We start from the raw sequence: 19,300 nt of genomic DNA, 5'->3' as shown, positions 1-19,300 counted from the left end.
AATACGCAACAATTAAAATTGCTTTATGAAGATCCAGGAGTAATGGATATTGAAATAAGAGAAACAAAATGTATGGTAAGTACACAATAAAACACTGGGCCTGATTCAGAGCCGGACGCTATTTGCGGACGGTCGTTCCAAAAAAGGGTCCGGCTATTTAAATTGAGCGCTCGCTCTTTGCGGTTTGTTGACACCTCTATGTCTGAGCGAGCGAACTAAAAATGCGCTCGCTATTTTGTAAAGACGCCCCTTTGCCGTTCGCAACACACGTCATCTCCGGTATTTATTTGATTAATCGGGTACATCGAAAGGCATCTGAACTGCTCGCAGTGCTTGTGGTAGGTTTTTCCTACCGCAATCACTGCGAGCAGTTCAGACTAAAAGACAACCAAGTGACGTGGTCGATGACGCTCCTTTACTAATTATGCACTCCCATTAAACGCCCTTTTGACTGTTTGGCACGCCTGCGTTCGGATCTCCACTCCCCCGTTTTCGAGCACATTCCCCTGTTACCACCCACAAACGGTACATTCTGTCACTCACATTAGCAGCTTAGGAGCGGCTCTGAATCAGGCCCACTGTCTCTTATATATCTCCTCGTGTGTGTACTCGGTGTCAAACGCTTGCAGAAGATGACCTAGTAATGAAATAATCCAGTGATCACAATCCAGTGATCACAAGGTAAGTTCCCACTGTCATCCAATGAATTTGGAAAAAAGACAACTAACACTTGTATGTATCCAAAGGCGTAACTAGGGTCTTCGGCACCCAGGGTAAGATGAAGAACGGCACCCCCCCACTCCCCTTACGCACACGAACTAAACTATGCGTGCTGCAAAAAAATGGGCATGGCCACATGCCGAAAGGGGTGTGGTCACTAAAAAGCTAGCAGGAACAGTGAGGCCAAGCATCAGGCTGGAGCTCAGGAAGCGTGACATTGGCATTGTGGTCACGTTCCCGGCTGCAGCACTAACAAAGTGGGAGCTGCTGCTGCAGTAACGCTGCCGAGCTCCACAGGCCTTGCTCAGCGGCGCAATGGTGGCGGACAGTGTTGGTACGATGCCCTGGCCGGCAGCGGCCCCCCTTGCTGGGCCTGCCCTGCTTGACCCCCTCTTGTTATGCCACTGTATGTATCTCGTAGAGCAGTGGTTCCCAAACTGGGCACCCTGGGGTGCCACAGTTCACTTGCAAGGATGCAATATGTTGGTGGTTCAGTACCAAATCAAATTATTTATGGCCAATGTGATAGACAAAACCAGCACTGTTGGCTGGCTGTTATAAAATGCATCGATCAAACAGAAGCACAACCCTGTCCACAATCACATAACTAAACCTAAGGATGACCGGTAAGCACAATTTACTTAATTGAATAATTTTTGCTGAATTTCTCAATAAGATACTTTTGGCCTAGGGGGTGCTGTGAAAAAAATGATGATTACTCTAGGGCAGTCTTTCCCAAGCTCATTCCTCAGGGAGCATTAACAGTACATGGTTTCCATTTTTCCTAGTTGGTGCACAGGTGTATTCATTACTGGCTGACACATTTAAAAAGATACACAGGTGCAGCTAATTATTTCACCTGTGATTCTGCGAAGAGACCAGAAAACTTGCACTGTTAGTGCTTCCTGAGGAATGAGTTTATGAAACAGTGCTCTAAGCATACTAACCTACTCTCCCAGACGTTGCGAGAGGCTCCAGAGTTTTCGGGTAGCACCCCCAGAAGAGTATCCAGATCTCCCGCATCTCGACCACTTCCTAATGAAGTGGACAGGATGGGGAGATAATTGCTGGGAAATGTGGCTCCGCATGGAGGGCGCGGGGCTAATTGACACTAAATCCTTGCGGCCCTGCGATTCGCGGCCCTTTGCTGTAATGGGGGTGAGGCCCCACCCCCTGAAGTGCCCACCTGTGTCTCCTCTCCGGGCATCTCCCAAAGAGGAGATAATAAAAATCATTAAGTGTGGCTCTAGGGTCCCATGTTTCAAGAAAGTTTCTGAACCACTGTCATAGAGTGAAGTACCGATAAGTTACATGAAACAAAGGAGACACTCTATAGTGTAATTATGTCTCACATTTAAATATCCCACAAGAGAAGGATTGGCCGCCTACCAGACACAAGTAGAATTAATGCAATAACAACATAACAGTCCTTATGAGTCCCGGGATACACCAAGGTTTTTCCCGCTGTCTTTAGTGATGTTTCTGAAGATAGTGTGAAGTAGGTAAGGCGTCCTCCTCCGTTCACCTTCGCTCACCAGGTCATCTTCTGCATACGTTTGACACAGAGTGCACAAAAGTTTATATAAGAGACAGTGTTTTATTGTGTATTTAGGGTTACGCACTAAGGGGGAGGGTTAGATTTTGGGTGCGGGGAGGTGGAGGTTAGGTTTAGGCACTAGGGGGGAGGTTAGGTTTAGGCACCAGCGAGGGAGGGTTAGGGGTAGGGACAGGGGCATATTAAGAGAGGAAGGGGCCTGTGTTAACTCCTCGTCTGGGGCCCCCACCTCTCTCCCCGTCTGCCATCAGCGAACTGACAGCAGCAGTAGACTCTGGGCACTAGAGTGTGCCCGGAGTCTACTGCGCATGCACAGGTCACTGGGAAAATGACGTGGCAGCCAATTTCCTAGTGATTTCCTACTGTGCATGCGCAAAACGCCGGGAAAATGCGGACATTTTCCAGGTGTTTTCTGTAGCGCTACTCCGTGCGACATCGGTGAGGTAAGTAAAAAAAAGTATTGGTGCAGGGTGTGCGGTGCACCCATTATAAATATGCCCCATGGTATGGAGAGGACGAGGGTTAGAATACTGACCGACAAGTGTCAGTATCCTAACCCTGTCTGGATGCCAGCGTGGGGATTCTGACTGACGGGATCCCGAGTGCCTGCATTCCGTACCCAACCCGTTTGAGCACCTGAAGATAGGGAACCATATTATCTATTTACTTTGTGTCGCCAACCTGCTGTCCACAGTTAGCAAGATCCACTATTATGGAATAAGAGAACAGAACAGACCGTCCATACATACACACAGCACGATGCCCCAATATGTTTGCAGATATATTGGGCATCGGCTGTGCATTCATAGACATACCGTCTGTACATCGGCCAATATATCTGCCAGCATAAGAGTTGCAAATTATTTGTAGTATGTTTTATCTCAGTGGGTGCAGGTTAGCATGTTAGAAGAAGTTACTATAGATTACCCCAATCTAATTATAACAGAAACATTAGTAAATGTTTATTTATGTTCTGTAACTGTATAATGTATGTTCTTTCTTGGTTGTCCTCCAGGTCATTGCACTTATTAAAAGAAGCAAGGAAGCAGAGGCGGCTTTCCTCAGTGTTTACAAGCAACTCATTGAAGCACCAGGTGATTTAATTTACTGTTACATGCTGCCGTTGTGTTATTTGTGTATGCATTCATTTGTAGTTTTGTCACACTATATAACATTCTTTATTCTACATTGTAGTTGTCTAATGCAATCTTAAGAGGTGAAACTAAACAATATTCTTATTCAGATTTTCAACTAATGCAAAGGGCAGCCACTCATAGCATTCTTAGCCTCTCAGCTCCCTGCTTCACATGTAGCTGTCCAAGTATGCAGAGCTAGCGTGAAGTATTAAAAGACAGAGAGCATGACAGACATTGCCGGCAGGAGAAAGGTGTATGATGGATCCATATCACAAAGGGCACTGTTTTAATTGGATCATAGCCACCAGACTGGCAAAAAGGCAGATGTGGTCCTAATGTTTAAAAACGAAATTTGATCAAATCAAGGAAATTACAAACCTGTGAGCCTGATTTAAGTCATAGGTAAAATATTCATAGAATTCAGAGAGAACACCCAGGAAATACTAATAGAGAATGATAACACGGTCGGCATGGTTTTATAAACAACTCATTAATCTGGATAGGTTCTGTAAAGAGGTAAGTTGCCAAGTAGATCTTTGAAATGCAGTTTCTTGTTACTTCGCATGTTGCAAATGTTATAAATACTACTCTACATGACAGATAAAGGTCCGTATTCAATTTAGCCGCGAAAAGTACCGGACTTTTCGCCTGTTGTACTTTCCGCCGCATTCGCCTATTTGGGGCACGAATTTGCAGCATGTGCTTCCCCGCGTTTTCACCCTTTTCAATTGCAGAACAGGCGAAAACGCATATAGGCCAATGCATAACAGGCAGAAAGTACTGAATACATTAGGGAATCAGTCTGTACCACAAAATAGGAGGCACTGACACTGAAAATCATTACAGATGTTTACTATTAGCCCTAATAAACGTGCTTTGTGTGCTTAAGTTGTGTTAAATGCTTTCTAGACGCATTTTTGTAAAAGTGCTGAAGAATGATAGTAAACAGTATTTTTGGGTTAAAATTAATAGTCCAGTCAAATTTGGGGTACTTGAAAATGGGTGCTAGCATATTTTTGTGTCGCTAAAGTGCACTTTTCAAAAATGTGAAAAATCCACTGGCTGCAAAGCACCTGTAATCCTAAAAACATCTGCCCCATCCATACAGCCCCCGAAGAAACCTATTTAGCTAATTTTTATCCTTGTCTCCTCGCTTTTTCCATTTTCGCCCTAAAAATGACATGTCTTTTTTGGGATGTTCTGAGGTGTTTTTTTTTGGGCTGATTTGTTTTTTGGGGGGTGTCCAAAGGGTTCTGAATCAATGCCCCACATTTGCACCCCAATATAGAGATTTTGCACTTTTTTCTGCCTGCCATTCATTGGAGATAAATTTCCGCCTGTTTCAATGCATTGAGTTTCTATTTAGGCGAAAACGGCCTGGAATTGAATTTGGAGATAAGACTCAAACAGACAAAAAGAGGCAATAGGCAAAACTTTTTCGCCGATTACGGCGTATTGTGTATAATTGAATACGGCCCTTAGACACAAGATTAAAACTCTGGACCTAGGGAAGAGTATGTATAGTACATAGAGGGATATGTATCAAATCTTGGAGGAGATAAAGAGGGACATTTATCAAATCTTGGAGATAAACAATCAGCTCCTAGCTTTCTTGAAACCAGCTGTGTTTGATAAATGACAGGAGCTGATTGGTTTGTACTTTATCTCTCTCCAAGCTTTGATACATCTCCCCCATGGTTAGATAACTTGCAGAGGAATAGAAAGCAGAAAGATATTATAAATGGAACATATTCTAATTTGGCCTTTGATTTTAGAGGGATAGCTCAGGGATCGGTTTAGGTTCTGTCTTTATTTTATCTATTTTTAATGATCTTGTAGATGGCCTAAGAAATGTCCATATTTGCAGATGGCACTATGTTATTTTTTCATAGGCACTGACATAGAGAAGGACACTGCAGAAAGCCGTACAGCCATGGCAAGCTAGGGAATCTAGGCAGGAAAATGGCAAAGGTGGTTTATTAGGGTAAAGTAACAATTTTACCACCTCTGCAATACATAGAATGCAATTCGGGAGAGCAGAAATTAAAAAGCATTTAGGAATACTAGCAGAGAGAGTTAGTAGTGTCAGGGCCATGTTATGAATTTTATTGAACCTGTAAGACTATTTGTACTAGTGGGTGAACATATGTGAGGAGGGCAGAGGTGGGACCCTATATGTGAGATATACACTGTGTTCCGTGCGGGGGAGCAGGAGCTCTCAGTCTTGCATGCACAAGGCATCTGTTCAGTGTGCAGGGAGTGCCTGGTGGCAGGCCAGCATTTCAGGGAGTGCTGAATACTCCTCCAGATAGATGAAAATGGAGATGTGTGCTGCAAGGCCACTCCCCTTCCCCATGATGCTACACCCCTCTTTCGGGCACACAGTGCCAGAGACTGAGTCCCAGTAAGAACACTACAAATGTTGGTAGGTACTGTATGTCTCATTATTCTCCTTGTTACCTGTTCCTCTCTCCAAGAGTGGAATATAGGAAAAGTGAGAAGCAGAAAGAGAAGGGAAGAGGAGAGGAGAGATGTGAAGGCGCAGAGGTGAAGTGAAGGCCAACTATCTGGTTCCTCAGGTACAGGGCTGGCACCAGGTCTACTAGTACCCAGTGCGAGAATTGCTGGATGCCCCCTCCCCCCTTCAACTATATCTATAATTAATAATTTCACTATTGTTATTTTTATTATTAAAAGACACACACATTGGCCACCACAGGGAAAAAAAAAACAATTGACCCCCACAGGACATAAACACACACATAGGAAAAAATAACACATATTTGCCTCCCCACAGAAGACTGACCTGTCAGTAGCACTGCAGAGGAGGAAAGCTCCCAGTTTTGCTCTCAGACGCAGGCTGCACGGGCACCAGCAGCTACTGCATCAGTGCAGCCAGAGCACTGTGTGGGCAGGATGGCGTATGGCTGTGTGATGTCACGCTGCCATGGGGACATAGGTCACGGCCCATGCTGCATCTGAGCCACATGAAAGATCCCAGCACTGCATGAGCCCATAGTTAGGAGTTACAGTTGCCACCAGTTTTGATCAGACTGGGACTCCAGCAGCGACCACACTACACCACCTATGGGGTGGTGCCCCTGTTCGGCCACTCAGTAGGAATGGCCCTCCAGCTGGCCCTGATCAGAGAGGAGGAACCCATGCCCTAACTGGCTGTGCATATTGTCTGTCAGCCCTGGCATATTGCACTAGGCTGACACTCTATTACTATTACTATTATCCTTTGTTTCTATGGCACCGCAAGGTTTTCACAGCGCCTTACAAGTACAGAAACAATTGAGCAGAACAAGAGAACAGTGACTTTCGGTACAAGACAATGCAGGACAAGTACATGGTATATAAACACTGCTGCAACAGCGGTCATAACCCTCCAATAAGTACGATGGCAGAAATCAAAGGTTCGGTGCCGAAGGTAAAAATAAAGGAAGGAAAAGCACATGGGGAAGAGGGCCCTGCTTGTAAGAGCTTACATTCTAAAGGGAAGGGGTAGACAGATAGGGGTGACACAGATGGGGTAGATAGTGAACATGGGACAGAGTGCCAGGATGAGAGATGGAAGGCTTTGATGAAGAAGTGAGTCTTGAGAACCCGTTTTTAAGTTTTTCAGAGAAGTGGAGAGTCTGATAGGGCGAGTTAGAGAATTCCAGAGGTAGGGAGCAGCACGTTAAATATCTTGGAGGCGGTCGCGAGAAGTAATCAGTTGGCAGGAAAGGCAGCATTCATCAATGGAGTGAAGAGGGCGGACTGGAGTGTGAAGGGAAATAAGGTCAGAGATGTAACTGTGAGAGGAACGGATGAGGGCTTTGTAGGCGAGTGTGAGAAGCTTGATATGGGTTCTTACAGGGGAGCCAGTGTAGGGCTTGTAGGAGAGGGGCGACAGATGTTGTACATTTAGAGAGGAAGATGGGCCGGGCAGCAGCATTGAGAACAGATTGGAGTGGAGAGAAGTGGGAGTCAGGGATGCCAGATAGGAGGAACTTACAGTAGTCCAGTCTGGAGATGACCAGTGAGTGGATGAGGGTTTTAGTAGCATCCAGGTGAGAGGGGTGATCCTGGAAATATTTTTGAGATGGAAATGGCAGGACTGCGAAAGGTACTGAATGTGAGGTTGAAGGTGAGGGAGGAGTCAAGGGTAACTCCAAAACAGCGCACGGAGGCTAGTGGAGATGGTTGTGCCATCAATATATAATGAAATTGAAGTGAGCTTATGCGGGAGGGTGGGAAGATGATCAGCTCAGTCTTAGACATATTAAGTTTAAGAAAGCGTTAGGACATCCTGGGAAAAGTCAATCAGGCAGTGTATGATTTCTGTTGTTAGCAGCAATACTTTAAATATGGTGGTAGGTCTCTAGAGAGGGCTAGCCACCAAGAAGTGCATCAATGCCATCCCTCCATAAGTGCAACTGTGGGTGCAGGGTAGGCCCATCAGTTAAGACCAGTGTTTCCACTTATTGTTTTTTCTTTTTCAGTGTCCATAGGGGATCCACAGGGATACCATGGGGTGTGTGTGGTTGGAGAGATCCGGGCACCAAACAGTCAAAACTTTAGCTCCCAGAATGCACCAGTCCTCCTCCACATATACCTGGTCCCCAGCCACAGGCAGACAGTTTTATGTTTGGTGCTGGCAGGACTGGTCGTACCGTTAGACAGGGAGACTGCTTAGGCAGCCCCAAGCCTTATTTTTATGATTTTTTAATTTTCCTGTTTATCTGTGCAAGCAGCGAGGCGTCCTATAGGGTGCCTGTTCTGCTGCTCCAACTACCTTTGCCAGCACCGCAACATCGGTGAGTGGTCTGGTGATTACAGCGGGTGCCAGCGGGGCTCTACTGAGGACCCAGGGCTGCAGCCAGACAAATGGAGTAGAACAGGTAAGGCGATTCCCGGCAATTGCGTTTTGTACAGTCCTTACCTCCGGCGGTGAAGACCTGCCGGAGGACGCTTCAGTGGGGCAACTGGTTCGTCCACTCCCCCACCAGACCACTGGGACAGTTAAAAGCTGACATCTGGGATAATGTAGAGGCCAGCTGCACCCGGGGAGGTAGGCTCTCCCCCTGCAGCCCCTCTCTCAGCCCAGAGTGCGATCCCTCACAAGAGGTTTCCCGCCTCTGAGCTGCTCCTCCTCACCCTCCACCCTATATGAGATGCTCAACAGCCATTAATCAAGACTTTTCTGAAGCTACAGGTCTCAGGAGATTTTGGGACTAGTCTCCCTGTATACCTCTCCCTGGGGTCAGATTAAACAGCCCACAAATCCTATCAGCTCTTTGAGGCTTGAGTAGTTGATTTAGTGCCCATTATAAGTTTATATGCATTGTATGTGGCTTGTGCTAGCTCTGCTGTTGTGATATGCTTTCTTAATACATTCTGACACTCAGTTATATCTATCCCTGCTGCTCTTGTTTAAACCCTCAACTACCAGGTGTGTAGGGGTCATTATTACTTCACATTTACTTGTATTTGTGAAGGGTGTCACTCTGCATTACTAGCCATACACTGATTGTGTGCTACTGGCTGGTTATTACTATGTCTTCTAAGGGTAAACAGGAGCCTGAGGCCCCTGTGCTGGTTACTTGCAGATCCTGTTTAGCGGGCTTGCCCCCTCATGATTTCGTGCAGGATGGTCTGTGTGTTATTTGTTATGTACCATCTCCCCAGTCTACCGTACTAGCCCCTGTCCAGGAGCCACCTTGGGTGTCGTCCTTATCCCAGGTTATGAAGCAGCTAGTGGACCGCTTATCAGCCCCCACGCTGCCTCTCACCGTGGGGTACCCACAGCTATTACAGACTACTATGCCTGTACCCTCTATGCATTCTCCTTGGATGGATGTTTATGCCCACTCAGTTCAGAATATGGCTCAAACGTCTGCCGCCCATCAGCAAAAGTTACAGGCAGACAGACCATTAGCCACCAAAACACATAGGCAGACTGCATCATCCTCTCAGTCCACCCAGTTTTCGGTTTCTGACCCATCATCTAAGGAGGCAGATGATGCACAAGGTTCTCTTTCCAAGCCGCACTTGGGAGAGGAGCACCGTCATTTAACAATGGATGTCCATTCTTTAGCGAGGGTGGTTAAATCAATCCTGAATATAGAGGATGATGAACCAGCCCCTAAGCCTAAAACCCCGGTATTTAAATGTCAAAAGGTGGTTAAGGCCCTCAATCAGACTAGCTCACTGAGCTCATGGGGTAAGCTTGGGGTACTCCTGGCAAACGGTTCTAGGACCCAAAAAGACTAACATCTTTTTACCCTCTCCCTACTAGTGAATGTACTAAGTGGGAAGTCCCTCCTACTGTTAATTTGCATGTGGCATGCTTAGTCAGAAGCTCTACACTGCCTTTACAGTCTACATTCTCCCTTAAGGATGCCACGGATAGAAAACTGGACTCTTGTCTCAAGTCAGTCTACTTTCTAGTGCTATCACTAGGCCGGCTATGGCCGCGGCCTGGGTGGCTAAGTCTTTCGAAGGATGGACAGAGGCACTGGAAGAGAGCCTGCCATCAGACGCTACCAGGGAACAGCTGGCCTACATCTCCCGTATTCAGGATGTGGATCCATATTTGAGAGAAGCTGCATTGGATATTGGACTCCTTGCCTCTAAGTCAGGGGTCTTCAACATTTTACCCTCCAGCTGCTGTGGAACTACACATCCCAGCATGCCCTGCCACTGTTTTGATATAACAGCATGCTAAAACTGTGGAAGGGCATCCTGGGATCTGTAGTTCCACAGCAGCTGGAGGGCCAAAGGTTGAAGACCCATGTTCTAAGGCATCTGCGACCTCGGTAGTCGCCCACCGGGTTCTTTGGTTACGATCCTAGAAGACGGACACGGAATCCAAGAAGGCACTGGAATCCTTAACCATCTCTGGAGACAGGCTGTTCGGCGCAGAGTTGGACAAAATTGTGGCTACCATGGCAGCCTCAAAATCTGCCTTTCTGCCATCAGCAGCTGCCCCAAGCCTAGGCGATCCTTTCGCCCCCAGGTAAGGCAAGAGGACAGTCCTTTCCCAGGCAGTTTAGTTCTCACAAGACCACCAAGCCACGATCCAAGCAGTCTTGGTCGGCCAGACGTCCAGCTTCTAAGTCTGATGACAAACCCTCCACTTGATGGAGCAGGCCCCTTCCAGGGGGATCCCAGGGTGGGAGGCCGACTTCTTAAATTGTCCGACTCTTGGCGTCCAACAACAACAGATGCCTGGGTCTGAGAAGTGGTCCCTCAGGGGTACGTCCTCACGTTCCTGAGGCATCCTCCCCAGCAATTTTTTTGTACAGGTCCCCCGTCGGATCCAATCAAGGCCCTGGCCCTCCAGGAAGCCATTCGCTCCCTGCTAAGTTCAGGTGTGATAATACCGGTTCCTTTGGCTCATAGATGAACTGGTTTTTATTCCACTTGATTCAAAAGCCGAATGGGTCTCATCGGCCTATTCTGAATCTCAAATCCCTCAAGTTCCGCATGGAAACTCTATCAAATCAATTGTCCTAGCATTGGAGCCTGGGGATTTCATGGTTTCTCTGGACATTCAGGATGCATACCTGCATGTGCCTATTACATCAACCCACCAAAGGTTTGTTTTCCTGCAGCAACTTTACCAGTTTCAGGCACTGCCCTTTGGTCTGTCAACAGCCCCTCGGGTCTTTACCAAAATAATAGCAGTAATGGCGGCCTACCTCAGGCGTCAGGGAGTAAGAATCTTGCCATACCTAGATGGCCTCTTAATCTTGACACATTCACCGGTTGGCTCATCAAAAAAAAAAAAGTCCTCCCTATCTCCGACACAGCTGATGGTACATCTGGGGGCACTCCTGGATTCTCGAATACAAAGGATCTCTCTGCCAGTGGACAAGATTCTGGCACTGCACTTACATGTGCGCAACTTCCTCCACAATTGGAGGGTATCCATTCACTCAGCAAAGCAGGTCCTGAGGGCCATGGTATCCACCTTCGATATGGTGGAATACTCCCAGTTCCACTCCAGGCCCCTTCAACAACTGATTCTCTCCCGGTGGAATGGGCAGTATGATCTGATCCAGTCCCAGATGATCTTCTCTCCGGAGGTTCGGCTTTCCCTCTCGTGGTGGCTACAGACGTCCCATTTGGACAAGGGTCGCCCCTTATGGATTCCAAATTGGGAACTTCTCACTACAGATTCCAGCCTTCACAGATGGGGCACGGTAATTGGTCATCATACCTTTCAGGAACGGTGGAAAACCCAGGAAAGTCGCCTACCCATAAACCTTATGTTCGGCTGCGTATGGCATTGCAATCACAGACATTAGCATATCTTACGCAGTGAGACTTCAAGCCTCTCAAATCTCTTCAGTCTTCCACACCTGTTCCAACCCAAACCAACCCACCAATATGACAGTTTATATTGGCCCTATGTATCCAGCCGAGAATCAGGCACAAGCTGCAAAAGACCTTCAAGTTAATTTCCAGGTTTTACTGGTGGCCCTCTCTCAGAAAAGACTTCCAAGACTTCATTGCCTATTGTAACAGGTGCACCCAGCATAAAGTGCCTCAACAGTCTCCAGCTGGACAGTTACTTCCTCTCTCTGTTCCACATCAACCGTGGTCACATTTGTCAATGGACTTCATTACCAACCTCCCAGTTTCTAACAAATTCAACACCATCTGGGTGGTAGTTGACCAGTTTCCCAGGTTGGCTCACTATACGTCTCACCAGTCTTCCGTCAGCTCCCATGTTGGCTCAATTATTCATACAAGAAATCTTCAGACTCCATGGACTACTTCTGGAAATCATCTCTGACCAGGGAGTGCAGTTTGTCACCAAGTTTTGGCATTCCTTGTGTTCTTCACTTCAGGTCAAGCTCAATTTCTCCACTGCCTACCACCCCCAGTCTAATGGCCAGAATTAAAGAGTCAACCAAGTTCTGGAGTCTTTTCATGTATACGTATACTCCTCTCAGGATAACACTGGCTGAACTGCTTCCTTGGGCGGAATGTTGTCACCACAATCAGTACCATTCTTCATCTGGATCCAGCAGAAATAGTGTTTTGCAATTCGATCATGTCTGGAGCAGATGTATTGAATATCCAAATTCTAAAGCAATATATGTCGGGGGCTGGAATACTAGGAGTATCCTCCAGCTCTTATGGACTTTGGGTCAGATTCAGATGTAGATACAATGGGAATATTTATACATGATGGGTCGGGCCATGTAACTGCCTACTGCTATCCTGTACACAGAAAATATGCACCAGCACCTCAACTCCCTTGGCCATAATACGGTTACTCAGGTGGTCGATTATCGAAAACTACTGCATATTTGTACGCAGTTGCTTGGACCTGCAAGGCCTTCGGTGGTCGTCTCAGTACATTTCCAGATGGCTGTAGCATCAGCATATTTTTGCATGCCAACTGCATACAAAATCACAGCTGCTAATGCATTAGCCACATCTGAATCAGGCTCTTTGTTTCAATACACTCATACACAGTGGCCGCACATCGCAACAGATTAACTAGGGTCTATTTACTAAGTAGTGTTAGGAGACAGAGCGAAAAGTGATAAGGTGCCAGCCAATCAGCTCCCAACTGTCATTTTTCAAACACAGCCTGTGAGATGACAGTTGGGAGCTGACTGGCTGGCACCTTATCACTTTTTTAGCACTTTTCACTCTGTCACCTAACACTGCTTGGTAAATAGACCCCTATGCCATTGCTAATACTCAGAGTTCATGATGTCACTAGTGTTAGTGTCAGGGCCGGATTAAGGTCTGTGGGGGCCCCTGGGCAACAAACTTGTGGGGGCCCCTATATACCACAGTTTCTCGTCACCCTAGGAACATTTTTTTTTCTTTTTATTCACCTCCGTAATAATGCCCCTCTTGCAATGCCCACTGTAGTAGTGCCCCTTATGCAATGTCCCCAGTAGCAGTGCCCCCAGTAATGGTCCCCCATATGCAGTGCCCACTGTAGTAGTCCCCCATATGCAGTGCCACCTGTAGTAATACTCCTTATGCAGTGCAGCCAGTAGTGGTCCCCCTATGCAGTGCCCCTTTATATAATGCCCCTAGTAGTGGTCCTTATATAGTGCCCCAGACCTGCATATGGGGGACCCCTAGTAGCGGTCCCCCCTATGCAGTTCCCCTTATATAATGCCCCCAGAAGTGGTCCCCCTATAGAGTGCCCCAGTAGTGTCCCTTATATAGTGCCCCCAGACTCAGTAGTGGTCCCCTCCAATGCATTGCCCTGCCCCTTATATAATGCCCCCAGTAGGGGTCCCCCTATAGAGTCCCCCAGTAGTGGTCCTTATATAGTGCCCCAGACCCAATAGTGGTACCCCCTAGGCATTGCCCCTTATATAATGCCCCCAGTAGTGGTTCCCCTATACAGTCCCCTAGTGGTGTCCCTTATATAGTGCCCCCAGACCCAGTAGTGGTCTCTCCAATGCAGTGCCCCTTATATAGTGCCCCCAGTAGTAGTCCCCCCCTATGCATTGCCCCCAGTAGTAGTCCCCCTATGCACTGACCCTAGTAGCGCCCCCCCCATGCAGTGCCCTCTGTAGCGGCCCCCCTCTATGCAGTGCCATCTGTAGTGGTCCCCCCTATACAGTGTCCCCTGTAGCGGCCCCCTTACACACACAAAAAAAAATCACAACTTACCTGAATCGACGCTCCTGGCGCGCCCGCCGCAGTCAGCTCCGGGTCCCGGCTCTTCTCCTTCAGTATGGGAGAGACGTCAGCGTCATGAGTGACGTCTCTCCCATCACACGCTGCGGGGGGGAGCCGGAAGGCGGAGCTCATGTATGAGTTCCAATCGGCTCCCTCCGTTGTTCAGCAGCCAATGAGAGTCTGTCTGACTCTCATAGGCTGCTGCAACACACACACAGCTGCCGCCGGCGGCTGTGTGTATGTCACTGTGTAGTGTGGACTGTGCTCACTGCGCGGTCTACAATAGCGGAAGGGACACTAGCTGATCTCTGCAGTGTGCATGTGCAAATCCCTGGAAACATGGTGCTGGCCTCTGGGAAAATCACACAGGGCCATTTTCTTGGTGATATCTATAGTGCGCATATGCAGATATCTGCAGTGCATATCTCCGGAAACATGGCATTTGCACCAAGTACCCAGTGACAGAGAGGAAAGAATGGGTGTAGGGTGTGCAGTGTGAGCCCCCCAACTCCAGGAGCCTGTGTATACCAAACACACTGCACTAACTATATATACATCCATGAGTGTGAAGGACAAAGAAACCAGGATATAAACAACATAAAGTTCACAGTCACATAAGCAAATTTGAACAGCAATCAAAGCAATGGCATAAAAACAACAAATCCTTATCCAAGGAGGAGTGGGAATTGTGTCAGGAGTCTCGATAAGACTAAAGCCTGAAAAGGGGTCATGGCTATTTCGGGGAGTGGGCCTACTGTATCATCAGTCACATACTTGTTCTAAGGAAACCACTTGACCAGAGGAGAAGCAGCAACTGTATTCAATAGAAAATACTCTTACTTACACATAAGACTATTAACCAAACCACACCAACATACATCTCTTCACTCATCTCAACATATCTCCCTACACGACCTCTCCGCTCAGCACAAGATCTGCGTCTCTCATCCCCATGCATTACTTGCTCCCACTCACAGTTACAGGACTTTCTTCGGGCTGCACCCACTCTATGGAATGCCATACCACACACAATACGACTTTCCTCTAGTCTCCAATCCTTCAAGCGATCCCTGAAAACTCACCTCTTCAGGCAAGCTTATCAGATCCCAGAACCGCCCACATAACCTTCATAGCTTCCATATCTAATTACATCCCCCTTCACAGTCCACACACAACCTCACACATCGTCTTTCTCTCACATCCTCATGACATTTGGCCAACATTCCGGTGTGAATGGATCATGCAGCCCACCAAGAAACTGTGCTTTCTGGCTGGGCCAAAATGCAATATATAGCACCTATCCTTGTGTATCAATGCCTATTTCCCTATAGATTGTAAGCTTGCGAGCAGGGCCTTCCTACCTATATATCTGTCTGTTATTACCCAGTTTTGTTCTATTAATGTTTACAATTGTAAAGCGCAACGGAATATGCTGCACTATATAAGAAACTGTTAATAAATAAATAAACTGAGCATTATGAAGGTTAGAAGTCTACATCTCAAGGGCAAATGTAATTTTTTTAGAAAATCTTATGGAGGAGCCGGTGAGAGAAAATGTAAAATATCTGGGAATGGGAGCTTTGATAGCAATTAAAATATGGCCCATATTTTAAATCTCATGGCTAAACATATAGCGCCGCCACTAGGGAAAGATTTAACTGGAATTGGAAATACTTTAAATATCAGGAGGTTGATCTCCTTCCAAAATGGTGCAATACAAGGGCAGTTCACCCCTGCAATTTTCCTGAGTAAGAATGGAAAAGGTCACCTACAGAAGCGTAGCAGTCAGTCAATGTGTAGCAGCCAGTTAATTTCACATTTGGTAGTATCGGTGCCAGATTAACGTCCACATGGGCCTGGAGCTGAATTTTATGAAGGGCCTATTGCGTGCCGCTGCAGTAGGTGTGACCAGTGATGGGAGGAATGTGATCAGTGCTAGGCAGTGTAGGGGCCGGGGGTTGTGAAACCTTCTACTCAGGGCCATCCCTGAACAAATTGTTGCCTTAAGTAAAATTTTAGCTGCTACCCGCCCCCCCCTTCTTCCCCAGAAATAGGTGTCACTAAAAGAAGCAGCGTTGCATCCCACACGGTATGTGCTTCCCCGTTCCCCCTCAACATCCCACATTTTGTGCTCCCGGTCCCCCATATCCCACACTGTCTGCTCCCCTGTTCCCTTTTACACATCCTAGGGTGTGTGCTCCCCTGTTTCCCCCTAGACAATCCCACACAGTGCTCTCCTATTTTCTTTTACACATCGTACAATGTGTGCTTCCGTTTACCCTCCACATCCCACGCTGTGTGCATCACTGTTCTCTCTCCACATCCCATGCTATTTGCTCCCACATTTGCCCTCCACATACCACGCTATGTTCTCCCGTTTCCCTACATTCCACACTGTGTGCTCCTCTGCTTCTCTACATCAGACTGTGTGCTCCTGTTCTTCCACATCCCACACTGTGTGCTCCCATTCCCCTATATCCAACACTGTGTGCTCCCCTGTTACCACCTACATCCCACACTGTGTGGTCCTGTTCTCCCCCTCTACATCTCGTGCTGTGTGCTCCCCTGTTCTGCCTCCACATCCCATGCTGTGAGCTCCAGTTACTCCCTCCACATCCCACCCTGTGTGCTCACCTGTTCTACACCCACACCGTGTGCTCCCCTGTTCCCCTACATCCCATAAAGTGTGCTCCCCTGTTCCCTTACATCCCATACTGTGTGCTCCCATTCTCCTAAATCCCATACTATGTGCTCCCCTGTACCCCTACATCCCACACTGTGTATTCCTGTTAATCTTCACATCCCACACTGGGTGCTCCTGCTCCCCCCTCTACATCCCACATTGTTTGCTCCGGAATTGGTATGAAATACTGATGGACGGTATGCCGACTGTCAGTACACTGACAGCAACATCCCGAAGGTTCAAATCCCGACAGGGGAATTGTGAGTACTGTTCCCCTGTCCTATTTACCCCCTAACCCTCCTTTACTGTACCTTAATACTAACCCTCACTACCCTGCACCCTAACCCCCCCGGTAAGTGCCTAAACCTAACCCTCCCCCCTTAGTGCCTAATCCTAACCCTCCCCTGTTAGTGCCTTAACCTAAACCCCCCAGGTGGTGCCCGGACCTAACCCCCCCTGCCCCGGAGCCTAACCCTAACCTCCCCTCTCCCGTTGCCTAATACTAACACCTTCGGGGCGCTTAAGCCTAAGTCGCCCCCCCTGAGGCTTATACTCACCTTTCCGCGATGTCCTTACGGTCGGGATGCCGTTTGCCAGTAACCTGAAGTCGGAATCCCGAGTCATGTCAGGATTTCGGCGCCGGTGTTGTCTCTCCGTTCGGGATTCCGGTTCTGGCAGACGGTATCCCGCTTGTTGGGATGCTGACCGCATACCGATTGCTCCTGTTCCCTCCTCCACATCCCACACTGTATGCTCCTCTTCCCCCCTGCATATCCCACACTGTGTGCTCCTGTTCCCCCCTCCACATCCCACACTTTGCAGTCCTGCTCCCCTTCCACATCCCACACTGTATACCCCCCTATTCTCATCCAAACCCCATGCTGTGTGCTCCCCTTTCCACATAGGGTCTGTCTATGCTCACTGCTCTCCTCCATCCTCCTGCTACTGGTTCATCCCCCTCCTCCATATTGATCATCTACATTCTGTGCACCCCTCCCATCGGCTGCGGCTCCCCTCCCGAGGCTCCAGTCTGCAATGCACTTACTTGACAATATCTTCACTGGCAGCTGACTCCTCTGACCGGGAAGGATGGCTGCTGACTGCCTCGCTCTTTCTTTGCTTCTGCAGCTGCTGCTGGGCAGTACTGGATTGGAGAGGCTGTGCACTGAGGAGTGGGTGGGGCCTGATGACTCCTCGGAACTCTCAGCCAGTGATCTGAGGAGTCTAAAATAACAGACAATATGATTCAGACTCCTTGGATCAGTGGCTGAGGCTAAGAGATCTTTTATAGCATTCCCGGAACTCGACCCCCTAGGCAGGCAGAGAGGTGCTTGATGTCGGCCCAATGGGGAATAAATGTGCAGGACCTCGGACAGCCTTTGACAGGAATATTTTTTTTCCTGTCTCCAGCAGATCTTGGAACCTGTGGACCTATTTACATGGGGAGGCTTGGAGCTGCAGCTCCATCCCCCCCCCATTGTTAATCCGGCCCTGGCTAGTATTTGTAAATGTCTTGACGGGGCAAGCCAAATTGCTCTCGAAGCTGGTCAAGTGGGAGCAGGGAATTACTGAATAGTAAATCCGCCAGTGTACCTATGTCACTGGAGCACAAGGGAGTGAGGTGTAAGTCAAATATAAACTAAAGCTAGGTACACACCTAAAGATTTATTTGTCTGGTGGGAAGGAAAATCTGGTAATGTATAGGAGTAAATGACAATAAACCATTTTCTCCTAAATGGCCGAAAACGGACAAAAATTATTGTTCGGATAAATTGGTTAAATAAAACTGGGATGTAGTTATGGTCTCAATCCCGACAAGGAACTTAAGATAGGCATCGAAATACCAACACCTATCTTAATCCTGGCGCCGGCATGCCGAAGGACGCCAGCACGAACGAGGTAAGTCCGGGGCGCCCTTGGCATAAGCCGCGGGAGAGGAGGGTTAGGTTTAGGGAGTGTAGCAGGGTTAGGGTTAGTTTTTTTTGGGGGGGTAGGGTTAGGCACCCCTAGGGGGGGAGGGGTAGGGTTAGGCACCCCTAGGGGGAAGGGTTAGGCACCCCCCTGGGAGGGTTAGGTTTAGAGAGCAGTAAGGGGGTTTAGGGTTAGGCAACCCCGGGGGGAGGTTAGGGTTAGGCACCACTAAGGGAGGGTAGATTTGGAGGGGGGAGAGGGGTAGGGATAGGGTACTTAACTGCCCTGTTGGGATCTTCTCCCTTCGGCATCGGGATATTCAGCCGCCGGGACTTCATACCCATTCCAATAAAACTGACCATTGTTAATTTTCCAGTGTTTGGGAGCAAATTTTAATTGTCATTTTCTCCCATACATTACAAGATTTTCCTTCTCACCAGACAAATTGGACAGATAAATCTTTACATCTGTACCCAGTCTTAGCTAGGACAGGGATATATAGGGTGCAGGAGGGTAGACAAAAGTCTATATTAGCAAAAACTACCCCATTCCACACCTTCAGGGACACCAATACAGAGGAGTGAGATTGGTAGGAGAGAAAAGGGGCGTAAAGGTGTAGACGTTCATAACAAATCTAGC

At 47.8% G+C, this 19,300-nt stretch overlaps 1 protein-coding gene across 1 annotated transcript in view; it reads left to right on the top strand.

The window, feature by feature from the left end:
- Positions 1-19,300, top strand: part of CUX2 (cut like homeobox 2) — a 414,556-nt gene that overhangs the window by 211,512 nt on the left and 183,744 nt on the right. The window contains exon 4 of the mRNA XM_088449256.1: positions 3,291-3,369. Within this exon, the coding sequence (XP_088305382.1) occupies positions 3,291-3,369 (79 nt within the window). The remainder of the gene's footprint in view (positions 1-3,290; positions 3,370-19,300) is intronic.

Source organism: Taudactylus pleione, unplaced genomic scaffold, assembly GCF_031769625.1.
Source record: "Taudactylus pleione unplaced genomic scaffold, aTauple2 ptg000479l, whole genome shotgun sequence".
NCBI lineage: Eukaryota > Metazoa > Chordata > Amphibia > Anura > Myobatrachidae > Taudactylus > Taudactylus pleione.
Note: the sequence above shows the minus strand (reverse complement) of the source record. Positions and strands in the feature narration are given on the sequence as shown.